At 56.2% G+C, this 14,263-nt stretch overlaps 1 protein-coding gene across 1 annotated transcript; it reads left to right on the top strand.

The window, feature by feature from the left end:
- Positions 1-3,723: 3,723 nt before the first annotated feature.
- Positions 3,724-8,020, top strand: LOC117078968 (leucine-rich repeat-containing protein 75B; the record flags this gene model as incomplete). The annotated part of the gene is made up of 3 exons (XM_033202571.1): positions 3,724-3,819; positions 5,302-5,417; positions 7,243-8,020. Coding segments are annotated over 3 exons (738 nt in total), but the record flags the coding sequence as incomplete, so codon positions are not given.
- Between the last annotated feature and the right edge of the window lie 6,243 nt (positions 8,021-14,263).

The raw sequence follows: 14,263 nt of genomic DNA, 5'->3' as shown, positions 1-14,263 counted from the left end.
TGGGATTACAGGCGCCTGCCACCACGCCCGGCTAATTTCTTGTATTTTCAGTAAAAACTGGGTTTCACCATGTTAGCCAGGCTGGTCAAACTGCTGACCTTGGGTTCCGCCTGCCTCGGCCCCCTAAAGTGCTGGGATTACAGGCATGAGCCATGGCGCCCGGCCTAATTTTTGTATTTTAGTAGAGACGGAGATTCACCATGCAGGGCAGATTTCTAAAACCGGGCGGGGGTGGGGGGGTGACAATACCTAAGGCTGGCACACGCAGTGGAACCCCCACACCCGCCTAGAACGCTCTTTGCACCGTCAAAGCGACTATTCCCCAGTCAGCACTGGGGCCAGAGGGTAGAGAGGTGCCAAAAGCCACCTCGTCCCGGCCGAGCTCGCGTCTCCCTTGGCGGCTCCAAGCTCTCGGGACAGAGCTCTAGCGCCAAGAGTGACGCAGGCAGGGCCTCCTCCAGTGAGACCCGGCCAAACCGAGGAACCCACTGGACTAGCTCCGGCGCGGGATAGGGCGGGCGCTCAGCCTTCGGGTCCGGACGTGGCGGGGCCGGGGTGGATGGGGGCGGGGCGACTAGGGGCGGCCTCCTGTGGATTCGGCTGCCGCCATGGGGTCGCGGCTGGGCCGGCTGGCTTGGCTGGCCGGCCCGAGGCTGGCTCCGAGGCCGGGGCGGCGGCCGGCTGCGCCAGCGCCCTTCGAGCTCTGAGTGCGGTGGCTCCACGTGATCCAGTCCACGTTCTGCGAGCGGCGGTCAGAGCGCGCCCGGCAGCTGCTGCCGCTCCTGCGCCAGGTGAGAGAAGGAGGCGGCAGCCCCAGGGCTGGCGGCCAGGGAGGGTCTGGGGGTCTGGGAGGCGCGGGGCTGTGGGTTGTGGGCATGTATCAGCCGGGAGCCGAGGCGGAGCTGGTCTCGGGCGGGCGCGCGCGGGCGGGTTCCGAGGGCGCGACGGGCTGCTGCGCGCGGGGTCTTGCGTGGGCCAGAGGGTGGCCGGCTGGCGTGAGGGGTGGGTGAGGCCGGCGGACCGTGTGTGGAGGGGGGACCGCTGAGTGTGTCCGGGTCTCTGGGGTTTGAGAGGGGTTGTGTGTGTTGAGGGTGGCCCCAGCCTGGAGCTAAGAGCCCAGATTCAGGCCCTGGCAAGATGGGAGGGGCCCGGGAGGAGTGGCAAGTGAGGGCGAATCATCTTGTATTGAGAGACAGTGGACGAGGGTAGCTTCCCCCTCTTCCAGGATCAGGGAGGCACTGGTGGACCCTGGAGAGGACCCAGGGCTGGTCTGCGGGTGCAACCTCACCCCAAGACACCATGGCAGCCCACACAGAGCCATCGCATGCATCACCAGTTCTCCAGCAGGCAGCTCATGCTCTTAGAGTACACACCCCCAGCATCTGTGCATCACAACACTCCGTCCGGTGGTGGCCCTGCTCCTACACACACCAGGTACACTAAACCCAGAACCCAAGCCCTGGGTTGTCCCGGGATGCTGGTCCCCCTCATCACCTGGGGAAGCCACTTCTCTCACCAGCCCATCCCCACCCCTTGCAACAGCTACCACCACTACCTGCCCCATCCTGTGAGCGGAAAGTCTGCCATGCAGATGCTTGGCCTGCAGAAGGTAGATAATTAGAAATGGGGAAACTGAGGCATGGGGCGAAGTGGTCATCCCAGGGCCCACAGAGAAAATGTGGGGCAAGCCAGGGCCAGAGCCCTTCTTCCTGTCTTCCTTTCTCAATCTCCTCCAACTCTGGGTTCAGCAGGCTGGAAAAATGGAGCTGTCTAGCCCCTCAGAAGGCAGGCTGGCAGGTTGTGGTCTGGGGCCCTGTCTGGGTCTGCCAGGCTCATCAGCCAGCCTTCCTTCTGGATCTTCTCTAGCTGGCATCCGTGGCAAACAGCAGAGCAGCACTGAATCAGCCAGGCAACCAGAGGCAGGGATCTCAGACTGTGATGCTGTCTGGAGCCCAAGACACCAGTTGGGCATTTTAGCTGGGAAACTGGAGGGAAAGAAGGATCCTCAGAGACCAGCTAGGTCACCTCTTTCTGTCTCAGAGGTTGGGATTTGAGGTCCAGGGAGGGGCTTGTCCTGCTCCATAACCTGCAGGGACCCTGCAGCTGTGACCCACGGACTTCCCTGCCTGGCCCAACTTCCTGTGCTTGGGACCCACTTCACCTAAGGATTGGAGAAGGCCCACATGGGGTCTAGAGGCCCCTCCTCGCTGTGGCTGCCCCATCAGCTGTTTACGTGTCCTCTAAAGAGACCGTCTGGGCCAGGCACAGTGGCTCACAGCTGTAATCCCAGCACTTTGGAAGACCGAGGCAGGCAGATCATCTGAGGCTGGGAGTTCGAAACCAGCCTGGCCAACATGGAGAAACCCTGTCTCTACTAAAAATACAAAATTAGCTGGGCATGGTGGCACATGCCTGTAATCCCAGCTACTCAGGAGGATGAGGCAGGAGAGTTGCTTGAACCTGGGAGATGGAGGTTGCGGTGAGCAATTGCACTCTAGCCTGGGCAACAAGAGCAAAACTCTGTCACAAAAAAAAAAAAGAGAGAGAGAGAGACCCTCTGAAAGAGTGTTCAGCCCCACACCAGTCCTGTGGGAAGAGACAGGAGGAGAAAGTGGAGGAGTGAGGCAGGAAGGCCAGGGCAGGTCTGTGCAGGTGGTGGGGTGAGGGATGGGTAGGAGAGGGGGCTGGAGGCCTGAATCCTGGCAGGAGTGGTGGGGAGAGAGAAGGGATGACTAAGTGAGCTGGGGGAGAGAGGAGGAGGGAAGAGTGTTGGGGGATTCCAGGGCTTCTGGCCTCAGTACCTGGGAAGATGGGCATGGAGGCGCCCTACACTGAACTGGGGCATGGGGCATGGGTGGTGAGGCCGGCTTCAGGGTAGCATGCCTTTGAGACATCTGAGAGAGAGGTCCGCCCCCAAGGGAAGGATCCAGACCTGTCCACCAACAGATGCTGGCAGCAGCTCAGGAAAACCAAGGGATAGGTGGGAAGGCAAAGGGTCTGAAGGGAATGCTGGGGAACAGGGGAATTTGAGGGGTCAAAAGAGGAGCAAACCCCCGTCCATAAGAGGAGAGACCCCAAAGAATCCCACGGATAAGCCCTAAGCCCAGAGAAGGCAGTGTCACAGCGCAACACTTCACCTCGAGGGAACTGGTCTAAGGGTTCTGGAATTCACTTATCACTTCCCTGACAGCTCCCATGTCCCTCCCCTCTACTTATCCAAAGGGTCCACGAAGGCCGAGTGGCTCACACCTGTAATCCCAGCACTTTGGGAGGATCACTTGAGCCCAGGAGTTTGAGACCAGCCTGGGCAACATAGTGAGACCCCATCTCTACAAAAAAATTTTTTTAATTAGCTAAGCATAGTAGTGCCTGTCTGTAGCCCCAGCTCCTCAGGAGGCTGAGGTGGGAGGATCCCTTGAGGAGGCAGAGGTTACAATGAGCCGAGATCACACCACTGGACTCTAGCCTAGGTGACAGAGCAAGACCCTGTCTCAAAAAATAAATAAGGAAAAATGAAAGGGTTCGCCCGCCACTGGACAGGTGGCCCATGGTCGCCTGTGGGGAGAATACACCCAGCCTTAGGGAGGAGATGGAGACAGGAAGGGGCATAACCAGCATCTGGCTGGCTGGGGTGGGGCCTGGAGATGGGAGACCCGACTGGCTCACTCAACTTTCTCTTCACCACTCACAGGACCTGGGCCTTGAGGGGTCCCTCTTTACTGACATCCTCTACAGAGATGTGGCCTTCCTCAACTGGTCGACCCCATCTCCCATGACCTGCTTGTGAACCTGGCCCGGGACCTGCAGTGCCCCAAGAAGGTGAGGCTGGCAGGCATGGGCCCTGGGCTGGGCACTGTGGTGGACAGGGGCCAGCAGAGCCCAGGGCTGCGGGCTGGGAAGCTAGGTCCTTCTGTGGCTTGCTGTGTGGCCTTAGGCAAGTCACAGTCCCTGTCTGAGACCTGCTGCCAGCATCAGTATATTAGGCTGCCCACCAGCTAGAGCAAGTGTGAGCTGTGCTTTGCAGGACCCTCAGAGTCCTGGGCAGACCCATTTTCTGTGTGGCAGCACTGTGTGCCAGGCCTGGGGACCCAGGCAGGGGAGACTAGCTGGGCAGAAGTCATATGGGGACCCTGTGGGACACAAACTGTTCTGAGAAATCCACTAATGGAACCAAACTCCCAGTCTCTGAGTTCCTGGGCCAGAAGAGAGCCGCCCTTGGCTAGAGCCCCCTTCTGGCCACCAGTCTGCATCCTGTACAGACACCCTTAGGGACAGGTACTCACTGCTTCCACCCACAACAGCTGGGGTCATAAGCAAGGCCCTCCTCGTTGCTGGGCTGGAGTTTGCCACCTGCAGCCTCTACCCCACAGCTGCCCAGAACCCCACTCTGACAGCACCTGCAGATGTCCTGCCATGAGCATCGAGCCTGCCATGAGGCTGCCATGTGACCAGCCACTGTCCCCAGACTCCTAGTCACAGTGAGTCCCGCACCAAAACAAGGGTATCCGCTATGGGCCCTGCCAGCTCTGAATGCCCAGGTCTCTGCATAGTCAGCCCCTAGGACTCTGAGCCTAGCCCACAGCCATCACAGGAATGGCCAGGGCTTGCAGCTGCTGTGTGTGCCGCCTGCTGCTGGGGCTGTTCACAGAGGGACTGGAGAAAGGATGCAGTGGAGCATGCTCAGTGCCAGCTTTGTGGGCCGTGCACCCTGGATTCCGCCCTGAGCTGGGCCTCTGCAGGAGCCCAGTTAGGACTAAGAAGAGAGCCAGGCGGTGGTACTGTAGAACATTACATCCCCCAGCCCTGTCAGCCCAGACCCAGACCCCACGGGGCAGTCTCGCTTGGAGAGTGAGAGGAAGAAGAACATGCTGACCTGGCTTGTTCCTACTCCCTGGATTGGCGTCAGTGGAGCAGCCTCCCTCGAGGGGCCTGGTCTGGCCTCCTCCCCCGTGGCAAGTCCCAGAGGGGTGCTGAGGGTGGGCAGGCAGCCGGCTGATAGCCTGAGACGATGGCCCTGGGCCTGAGGACAGGGAACAAGGGCCCATTGTCTGGGCTTCCTCCCGCCGGGCACTGCGGGACTGGACCAGCCTGTCCAGCTCCCAGAGGGCAGCCTCCCCTGGCTCTGTGCCAGTCTACAGCCGGGTTGGGGGGTGGGAGGGGGAGGCCCTGGTGGGCAGCTTGGTGATGCATGGTGCACGGCTGTACTGACACACACACTTGGCTGCCCAGGCCCCTCTCCCCAAGGCCCTGAGGTGGGCAGGAGGGGCTCAGGTTCACCATGGTGACACTGCCCCCCCACAGGACTATGAGCGCTGGAAGTCCTCGGAGAAGATCTGCCGACAGCTCATCTACCACCTCACCCCTCACTCGAAGCAGCAGCAAGTGTCCAGCCTCCGCCAGAGGAAGACCCAGAGCTGGTAAGGGGAGCCCAGCCACTGCCCCCCTCACTGCTGCTCTAAGGTCCCTTCTCAGGCTGCACTCTCACCAAGAGGCTAGTGCTGAAATTCCACCTGGTGAGGCCCTCACCTGGTCCGCATGAGGGCCCTACCCTAAAAGTCAGCCTGACCTGTGGCAGCAGATGCTTCCCAAGCCAAGCTGTGCCCTCTGAGTGACCCGTTTGCCATTTCCCATGGGACGGTCCTGCCTCCTACCATTCACACGTCCCTCAATCCCTGGCCTCTTACAAGACCTGGACACCCCAGCCCTCCACCCAACAGCTGAGGTGACCTCAGAGGCATCTTCAGCCAAGACTTCCCAATAGGTTGTGGGGGAGGCAGATTCTGGATAGTGATTCTCATTTTAGAGGGAAGGAAACTGAGGTTCAGAGAAGTGGCATGCCTAAGGCCACACTCTACCCTGATTTTCCTGTACCTTGTTGGGAATTCTTTGCCACTGTCAGGCTGCCTAAAGCTGAGGCCTCCGTGGCTGCCCAATACCTCCCTCTGCCATGGGTCCCTCTTAGACACTCCATCCTGGAGTGACTCCATCCATGGAGCTTCACACACAGGCTCAGCCCAGAGCTAGCCACAGGCACCCAGGCCCAAGGGCCTGAACTGCTGCCGGGAGCTTACCTTAGCAGGCCTCCCCTGTCTGCCCTTCACCTCCCCTGTCTGCCCTCCCACCTTAGGCCTAACAGGCCACGCTGAGCTTGGACCGCACAAGGTTGTTCCCTACCATGGCAGGTGGGGGTCCTGAGGGTGTGCTTACTGCTGTCAGCCCCCAAAAGGCCTGTCCACCTAGTTGGCTCTGTTCAGATAACTGGGGAGAGACCTAGAAGGTTGGTGGGGGCGGGGGGGGCAGTCCTTCTCAGTCCCTGAACTTCCCTTCTGAGAAAACACAGAGAGCCCTCCCCCAGGGCAGGTCCCCAGCCTGCACACCCAGGACCTCCCCTCCTACTACCCTGGGCCTATCCCTCTCTAGCCCTGGTGCCCTGTACAGCCTAATAGCCATCCCTTTGTAGAAGAATTTCTCCCTACCCTAAAAGAATCGACCTCACAAGTGGCACAGGGAAAAAAACATGTGGGCTCAAGAGTCAGAGCATCTCAGTTTGGGGACCTGGTTCCCCACCTAGTGGTGTGTGGCCATGGAAGAGTTACTTCACCTATCTGAAAAATAAGTGAGATGTCAGTGTAACAAGTGTGGAGATGCTGGACACACAGTGAGATTTCAAATAATAGTTCATGAAGATAGAGCTTTACTGTGTGTGTATTTAATTATCACAACAACCACGTCCCATTTTCACTAAAGGGGAAACAGAGGCTCTGAGCATTGCCCATGGCCACCCACTTAGAAAGTGACAGTTTGGGCCAGGCTTGGTGTCTCACGCCTGTAATCCCACCACTTTGGGAGGCTGAGGCGGTCGGATCACCTGAGGTCAGGAGTTCGAGACCAGCCTGACCAACATGGAGAAACCCCGTGTCTACTAAAAATACAAAATTAGCCAGGCATGGTGGTGCATGCCTGTAATCCCAGCTACTCAGGAGGCTGAGGCAGGAGAATCGTTTCAACCCAGGAAGCAGAGGTTGCAGTGAACCGAGATCGAGCCATTGCGCTTCAGCCTGGGCAACAAGAGTAAAACTGTCTCAAAAAAAAAAAAAAGAAAGAAAGAAAGAAAGAAAGTGACAGTTTGAACCTGGCTTTGCCAGACCACAGGCCTGGGCTTTTCCTGACAGGTCACTGTCTGTGGTCAGTGGGGGGACTGCCTGGTTGCCTAGTCCATCCCCGCCTGCCACCCTCCCATAGCCTCAAGAGCAGCCTCCAGAAGACTCCACTGGCAGAGGAAACTGTGGATCTCTCAGGCATCCCGCTGTCGGTACGGGACGTGCAGCACATCACACACTACCTGAGCAGCCACGGTGCTGTGCTGGCGGTGCTGGACCTGAGCTTCACAGGGCTGAGTGATGAGCTGCTGCACCTGCTGCTGCCCAGCCTGTGGGCACTGCCCCGCCTCACCCAGCTCCTGCTCAACGGCAACCGGCTGACGCGGGCTGCTGCCCGCAAGCTCACCGACGCCATCAAGGACACCACCAAGTTCCCTGCACTGGCCTGGGTAGACCTGGGCAACAACGTGGATGTGGCTTCCCTGCCCCAGCCCCTGCTGGTCGGCCTGCGCCGGCGGCTGAGCCAGCGCACCTCACTCCCCACCATCTACGAGGGCCTGGACCTTGAGTCTGAGGGCGGTGCAGCCGGAACCACCACCCTTGCCTCCACCTGGGACTCCACAGCTGCTGGGCTGGGACCCGAGCCCCAGGTCTGCTGCGCCAGGTGACCCACCACCCACCTGGCTCATTGCTACTGACTTGTGATGCTCTCAAGCACATTGTAGTGGGCCATGAAGGTTGAGGAGGACTCACAGGGCCCCCGAGATCCAGGACAAATGCTCAGCCTGAGATTAAGGGGACAGAAGGGGAATGGACTCATAGGAGGCCAGGCCAGCTCCGGCTAGAGGCTCAGCCTTCCCTCAGTGGGAGGAGCCCCAACACCCATAGTGTGGACCCCGCAATAAAGAGTGACACCCGCCTCTGCTTTTCTGAATCACCGACCTCAAGGTCACTGAGCAACAGCCCTGCTGCTGGGGTGGGGAGAAAGGGTGGCTGTGTCTGTCCAAAAGGGAGGGACAAAGGTCACACTGACCTTCCCCCAGGTGTTCCTTGGGGAAGTCCCCCATGGAGTCTAAGATGTGGGGGTCCTGGGTCCATCCCTGTGGGCTGGGGAGTTAAAGGAGGCCTCCAGGGAGCAGGCCCTCACAGCTGGGCAGGGCTTGGGCTCCTTGAGAAGGGGAGCTGCAAAGGAGCGGGTTGGGAGCCCCAGGAGGAGCAAAGCTTTACATGGAGCCCCACAGCAAGCTCACATCTGAGCCCAGGCTGCCAGCTTGCCACCAGAACCCTCTGGGTGGGGGACAAGGCTGCACAGACCAGAGGCAGGGGCCACAGTGACTAAGTGGGAGGATTTGGTGCCTGCTTCCCACAGGGTACAGTGCTGCCTGCCACCCCCAGTACCCAGTCCCAGGCCTCCTATACTTGGCGAAGGGCAGCTCTGTGGGGTTAGGAGACACAGCAGGCCACAAAGTGCTTGTGTGTTCCCTCCAGGCCTTGGGGGTCCCCATGTGGGAGGGCATGTGGGGTTGGAGGTGGGCATAGCTAGCAGCAGGGTGCCTCAGTCCTAGGGCTGTCCCTGGCAGGGGGAACTGTATCCATTCCTCCCAACCAGAAGCCGGATGCCACAGTCACCCTCAGCCCTGTGTGAGGAGTTACAGTTCAGCCCAACCAGGAGACAGGCAGGGCAGGCGGGAAAGGAATTTAGAGATGTCCGGGGGGATACTGAGGCCCAGAGTAAGGAAATCATGTGCTGAGCCAGGAGGTAAGGTCTGGGGGCAGTGGGCCCCTGCTAGATGAGGAGAAACTCAGCAGCAGAGGGAGGCTCCAAGGCTAAGGAGGAGGCAGGGGTCCTCCTGGACCTACACACCCCAACCCACCAGCTCTGACTTTTCCTCACAGCCATGGCCCACAGAGGACTGTGAGCGGCGTATCCATCCCTCATGGTGCACAGATTCCAGCACTTTCCCAGGCTGGCTGGATGCATAACAGTTTCTCAGGAAAGAAGGAGATGGCCAAGGAGGGTGAGGACGGGACAGTGTTGGGTCCTGGGACTGGGATGGAGGCAGTGAGGGAAAGGATCTTCCTTAGGCCCCACTGATCTCACTGCTTTAGGTGGACTTCTTACCCAAAGTCTTTGGAGAGACTAGAGATGTCGCGGTTCAGCCCAGCTCTGCTCCTGACTTGAGTGGGACCTGGCCAGGCCTTTCCCTTTTTGGGGTTTCTGCTCCCTCCCCTCTGTTAAATAGGACTTTCAGCTCTCAGCACTCCATCCTGGGGTCCAGCCCCCTCCCAGCTCTCCTTGTTTTAGGGACTGGCCCTGCCCAGCAGTTCAGAAGCCATAGAGGCGTTTCCCTATGCCCCTACTCTGGAACAGGGGGTTCAGGCTCCCCAGAGTGAGGCAAAATGGGGTAGATGGTGGGAGGGGCCAGCGGAGAGGATTATGAGAAAACGAAAGCTTAAACCAACATGCACTTATTCTGTGAGCAATCTATTATTTAAATCAAAACTATGAGAGCTGGCCCTGGGCCAGGCAGGCTGATAAACCTGTCACATAAGCAGACATCTGAGCTCTCCCTGAAACTCCTGTTGGAGAAATGCCAAGCTCTCCGGTCCCTTGTGCCCTGCTTTCTGCCCACCACTGGCCCTAAGCCAGCCCACAAACCCTCCACCGTCACTGAGAGATTTCTACCAGGATGGTGCGCGAGGACCTGAGCTGGTGTCCCAGGCAAGCTCTGCGGGAATCCAGGTGGCGGCAGATGGTTTCAGTCTCTGCCTTTTGGACAGAAGCACATGATGCAGTAGCGAAGCCAGAGCCTGAAACGGATCAAGTGGGGAAGGTTGGCCTCACTGCCATGCAGGTGTTCACAGCTTTCACGGAGCCTTCACGACCACCAGCAAGGCCGTCCAGGGCAGGGCCACCAAGTTCCAGGAAGTGGCAGCTTGTGGCTCATGCAGCCTGGTGAGGCAGAAAGCTCTGGCCAGGACAGCTCCAGCCCAAGCTCTGAACAGAGAAGGAAGCAGGTAGGCTGTACTAAGGCCGGTCCTCACACAGGCCTAGTCTAGGAGGCAGACAGGCCTGGCCTTGGTCCCAGCCTGTCACTTGCTGGTGATGTGGTCCTCTCAGAGCCTGTTCCCTCATCTTGGGAACGAGGTACACCAAGCCTCCCATTATCCCACTGGAGTAAAGATGACGTAAGTTTTGGAAAGTGTCTACCACATTGGGGGGAGGAGGGCAGGCACTCTTCAATGTCAGCAGGGCCTCCACCCAGGGCTCTCTGGGTAGCAATGGCAGGAACCCAAACCTTTGGGACTAGGCCAGAGATGAAGCCATTTTTTAATTCAACAAGCACTTCCATAGCCTCCCTTGGGCTAGGTACTGTTCTGATGGCCTTATACTCCTTTAATTCTCTTCTCATTTGAAGAAGGTAGGTGCTCTGTTTTCCAGGTAAGTCAAATGAGGCAGAAAGAAGTTAAGAAAGGGGACTTGTCAGTCGGGTGGCATGGCTCACGCCTGTAATACCAGCACTTTGGGAGGCCAAGGCACTGGATCACCTGAGGTCAGAAGTTCAAGACCAGGCTGGCCAACATGGCGAAACCCCACTGTACTAAAAATAGAAGAAAAAAAAATTAACCAGGCATGTTGGTGAGCGCCTGTAATCCCAACTACTTGGGAGGCTGAGGCAGGAGAATTGCTTGAACCTGGGGGTGGAGGTGGCAGTGAGCTGAGATCGCGCCATTGCACTACAGCCTGGGTGACGGAGCGAGACTCTGTCTCTAAAAAGAATAAAAAGGGGATTTCTTGTCCAACTTCAAAGAGCCAGAAACCAGAGGAGCCAGGATATAAGCCCAGGTGGCCGGGTGTCAGTCTGTGACATTAATGCCTGCATGCTGCTCCCTTACCTGCAGCCATCTCAGGGACTGTCACTGAGGCTGCTCAGCCCCAGGATTCACCTACATGAGCAAGCCCCTTCCAAAGAGGCCATCTGAAGCAGGAGAACCATCATGGTCCTCCTGTGGGGAACAGACCTCTAGCCTCATTGTCCCTGGAGCAAAGCCAGTCAGGACCTCCCTGGACCTCCCTTTCCTGATCTGCAGCTAGTTGGTGGAAGGAGCCATGATGATTTAGGCTTTGCCCTCCTGCAGGATTGTAAGAGACTAGCGAGGAGTGGGTTTGGAAGAACTTCCCAGGCTGAGCAAAACCCAGCCGGCCCAGGCCCAGGAGTACAGCATCCATAGCCAGCTCTTGCAGTCTGCCTTCAGCTCCCTGGGACTGAGACTCCTCACACCTCAGCCTGCCTTGCAGGGATGCTGAGAACATCAAAAGCAATATGTAGAAAAGATACTGTACTCCACAGGCCAATGTGACCAAAACCCAGGAACTTCTTTTCTGTCCTACAAGGGAGGATATTTGAGTGCAAATAAGGTGCTTTAGGACATGAGACTGCAGGAAAGGTCAGCCTCTGCAGACGGTCTTCATCTCGAGAATCCAGAGTATTGGGCAACTGATCCTAGCTGCTGCTATCAACCCAGCATGGAGGTTTTCCTCTGGGACCTGGAAAGAAAGGAAAATGCACTTCTTCCACTTACAGCTAGCTGCCAATCACCCATGAAAACTAGTATTTTCTTTTCCAACTATGCACTACACAGACACACACACACACATATATATATATAATTTTTTTTTTTTTGACACTCTTACTCTGTTGCCCAGGCTGGCACGATCTCCACTCACTGCAACCTCCACCCCGCCAGGTTCAAGGCATTCTCCTGCCTTATGCGCCCAAGTAGGTGGGACTACAGGAGCCTGCCACCATGCCTGGCTAATTTTTGTATTTTTGGTAGAGACGGGGTTTCACCATATTGGCCAGGCTGGTCTTGAACTCCTGACCTTGTGATCTGCCCACCTTGGCTTCCCAGAGTGCTGGGATTACAGGTGTGAGCCACTGCACTCGGATTTTTTTTTTTGAGATGGGAGTCTCCCTCCGTCACTCAAGCTGGAGTGCAGTGGCACGATCTTGGCTCCCTGCAAACTCCACCTCCCAGGTTCATGCCATTCTCCTGCTTCAGCCTCCCACGTAGCTGGGACTACAGGTGCCCGCCACCATGCTCGGCTAATTTTTTGTATTTTTAGTAGAGACGGTGTTTCACTGTGTTAGCCAGGATGGTCTCGATCTCCCGACCTCGTGATCCACTGGCCTCAGCCTCCCAAAGTGCTAGGATTACAGGTGTGAGCCACCGCGCCCAGCCTCAGCTTGTTTTTTAAAAATATTTTATTTTTTAAAATAACCCTTGAGGTATAATTGAAACACAAAAAGTGGACATTCCAAGCATTACACAAGATTAAAATGTGCAATATGATACATTTTGCACATGTATACATCTATAAAGCCACTAACACAATCATGATAGTAAATGTACCTGTCAACCCCAAAAGTTTCCTCATGACTCTTGGTAATCCCTCCCTCCCGCCTCTCCATGCCCACTGCCATCCAAAAGCAACCATTGATCTGCTTTCTGTTTTAACGTTTGCATTTTCTAGATTTTGGGATATATGCAATCATATAGGATATACTTTTTTTTTTTTTTTTTGAGGTGAAGTCTCACTTTGTCACCCACACTGGAGTGCAGTCTCAGCTCACTGCAACCTCCCCCTCTGAGATTCAAGCAGTTATCCTGCCTCAGCCTCCCGGGTATCTGATACTACAGACGCATGCCACCAGGCCTAGCTAATTTTTGTATTTTTAGTAGAGATGAAGTTTCACCATGTTGGCCACATTGGTCTTGAACTCCTGACCTCAAGTGATCTGCCCGCCTCAGCCTCCCAAGTGCTGGGATTACAGGCATGAGCCATTGCACCCAGCCAGATGTACTCTTTTCTATATGGCTTTTCACTTAGCATAATTAGAGACTTGTTCCAGTAGTTCCTTTTTATTGCGGAGTATTCCACTGGACGGTGTGTCACAATTTATCCATTCACCTGCTGATGGACATTTGAGTTGTTTCCAGTTTTTGGCTATGACAAATAAAGCTGCTATGCAAATTCATGCATAAGTTTTTACATGGACATATATTTGCTTTTCTCTTAGGTAAATACCTAGGAGTGAAATGCGGGATCATAAGGTAGATCTATTTTTAGTGTTTTAAGAAACCATCAGTTTTTCCAAAGTGGTGGTGCAGTTTTACATCCCCATCAGCAGTGTTTGGGAGTTCTTGTTGCTTTACATCTTCAACAGCACGTAGCATGGTGGGTTTTTTAAACATTAGCCATTCTTCTGGGTGTGTAGCAGTATCTCTCTGGCTTTAATTTGGCATTTCCCTAATGACTAATGATGTTGAACATCTTTTCATGTGCATGTTTACCATCTGTATCTTCTCAACTCTGTTCACATTTTTTCCCCATGTTTTATTATTGAGCTTTGCGAATTATTATTATTATTTTTTTTTTTGAGGCGGAGTCTCGCTCTGTCGCCCAGGCTGGAGTGCAGTGGCCGGATCTCAGCTCACTGCAAGCTCCGCCTCCCGGGTTTACGCCATTCTCCTGCCTCAGCCTCCCAAGTAGCTGGGACTACAGGCGCCCGCCACCTCGCCCGGCTAGTTTTTTTTTTTGTATTTTTAGTAGAGACGGGGTTTCACCATGTTAGCCAGGATGGTCTCGATCTCCTGACCTCGTGATCCGCCCGTCTCGGCCTCCCAAAGTGCTAGGATTACAGGCTTGAGCCACCACGCCCGGCCTTTTTTTTTTTTTTTTTTTTGAGACGGAGTCTCGCTCTGTCGCCCGGGCTGGAGTGCAGTGGCCGGATCTCAGCTCACTGCAAGCTCCGCCTCCCGGTTTACGCCATTCTCCCGCCTCAGCTTCCCAAGTAGCTGGGACTACAGGCGTCCGCCACCTCGCCGGCTAGTTTTTGTATTTTTAGTAGAGGCGGTGTTTCACCGTGTTAGCCAGGATGGTCTCGATCTCCTGACCTCGTGATCCACCCGCCTCGGCCTCCCAAAGTGCTGGATTACAGGCTTGAGCCACCGCGCCCGGCCCGCGAATTATTTTTTTTTTTTTTTGAGACGGAGTCTCACTCTGTCCCCCAGGCTGGAGTGCAGTGGCTGGATCTCAGCTCACTGCAAGCTCCGCCTCCCAGGTTCACGCCTTTCTCCTGCCTCAGCCTTCCGGAGTA

This window comes from Trachypithecus francoisi, unplaced genomic scaffold, assembly GCF_009764315.1.
Source record: "Trachypithecus francoisi isolate TF-2019V2 unplaced genomic scaffold, Tfra_2.0 Contig00223, whole genome shotgun sequence".
Taxonomy (NCBI): domain Eukaryota; kingdom Metazoa; phylum Chordata; class Mammalia; order Primates; family Cercopithecidae; genus Trachypithecus; species Trachypithecus francoisi.
The sequence above is the reverse complement of the archived record's forward strand: the minus strand, read 5'-3'. Positions and strand labels throughout refer to the sequence as shown.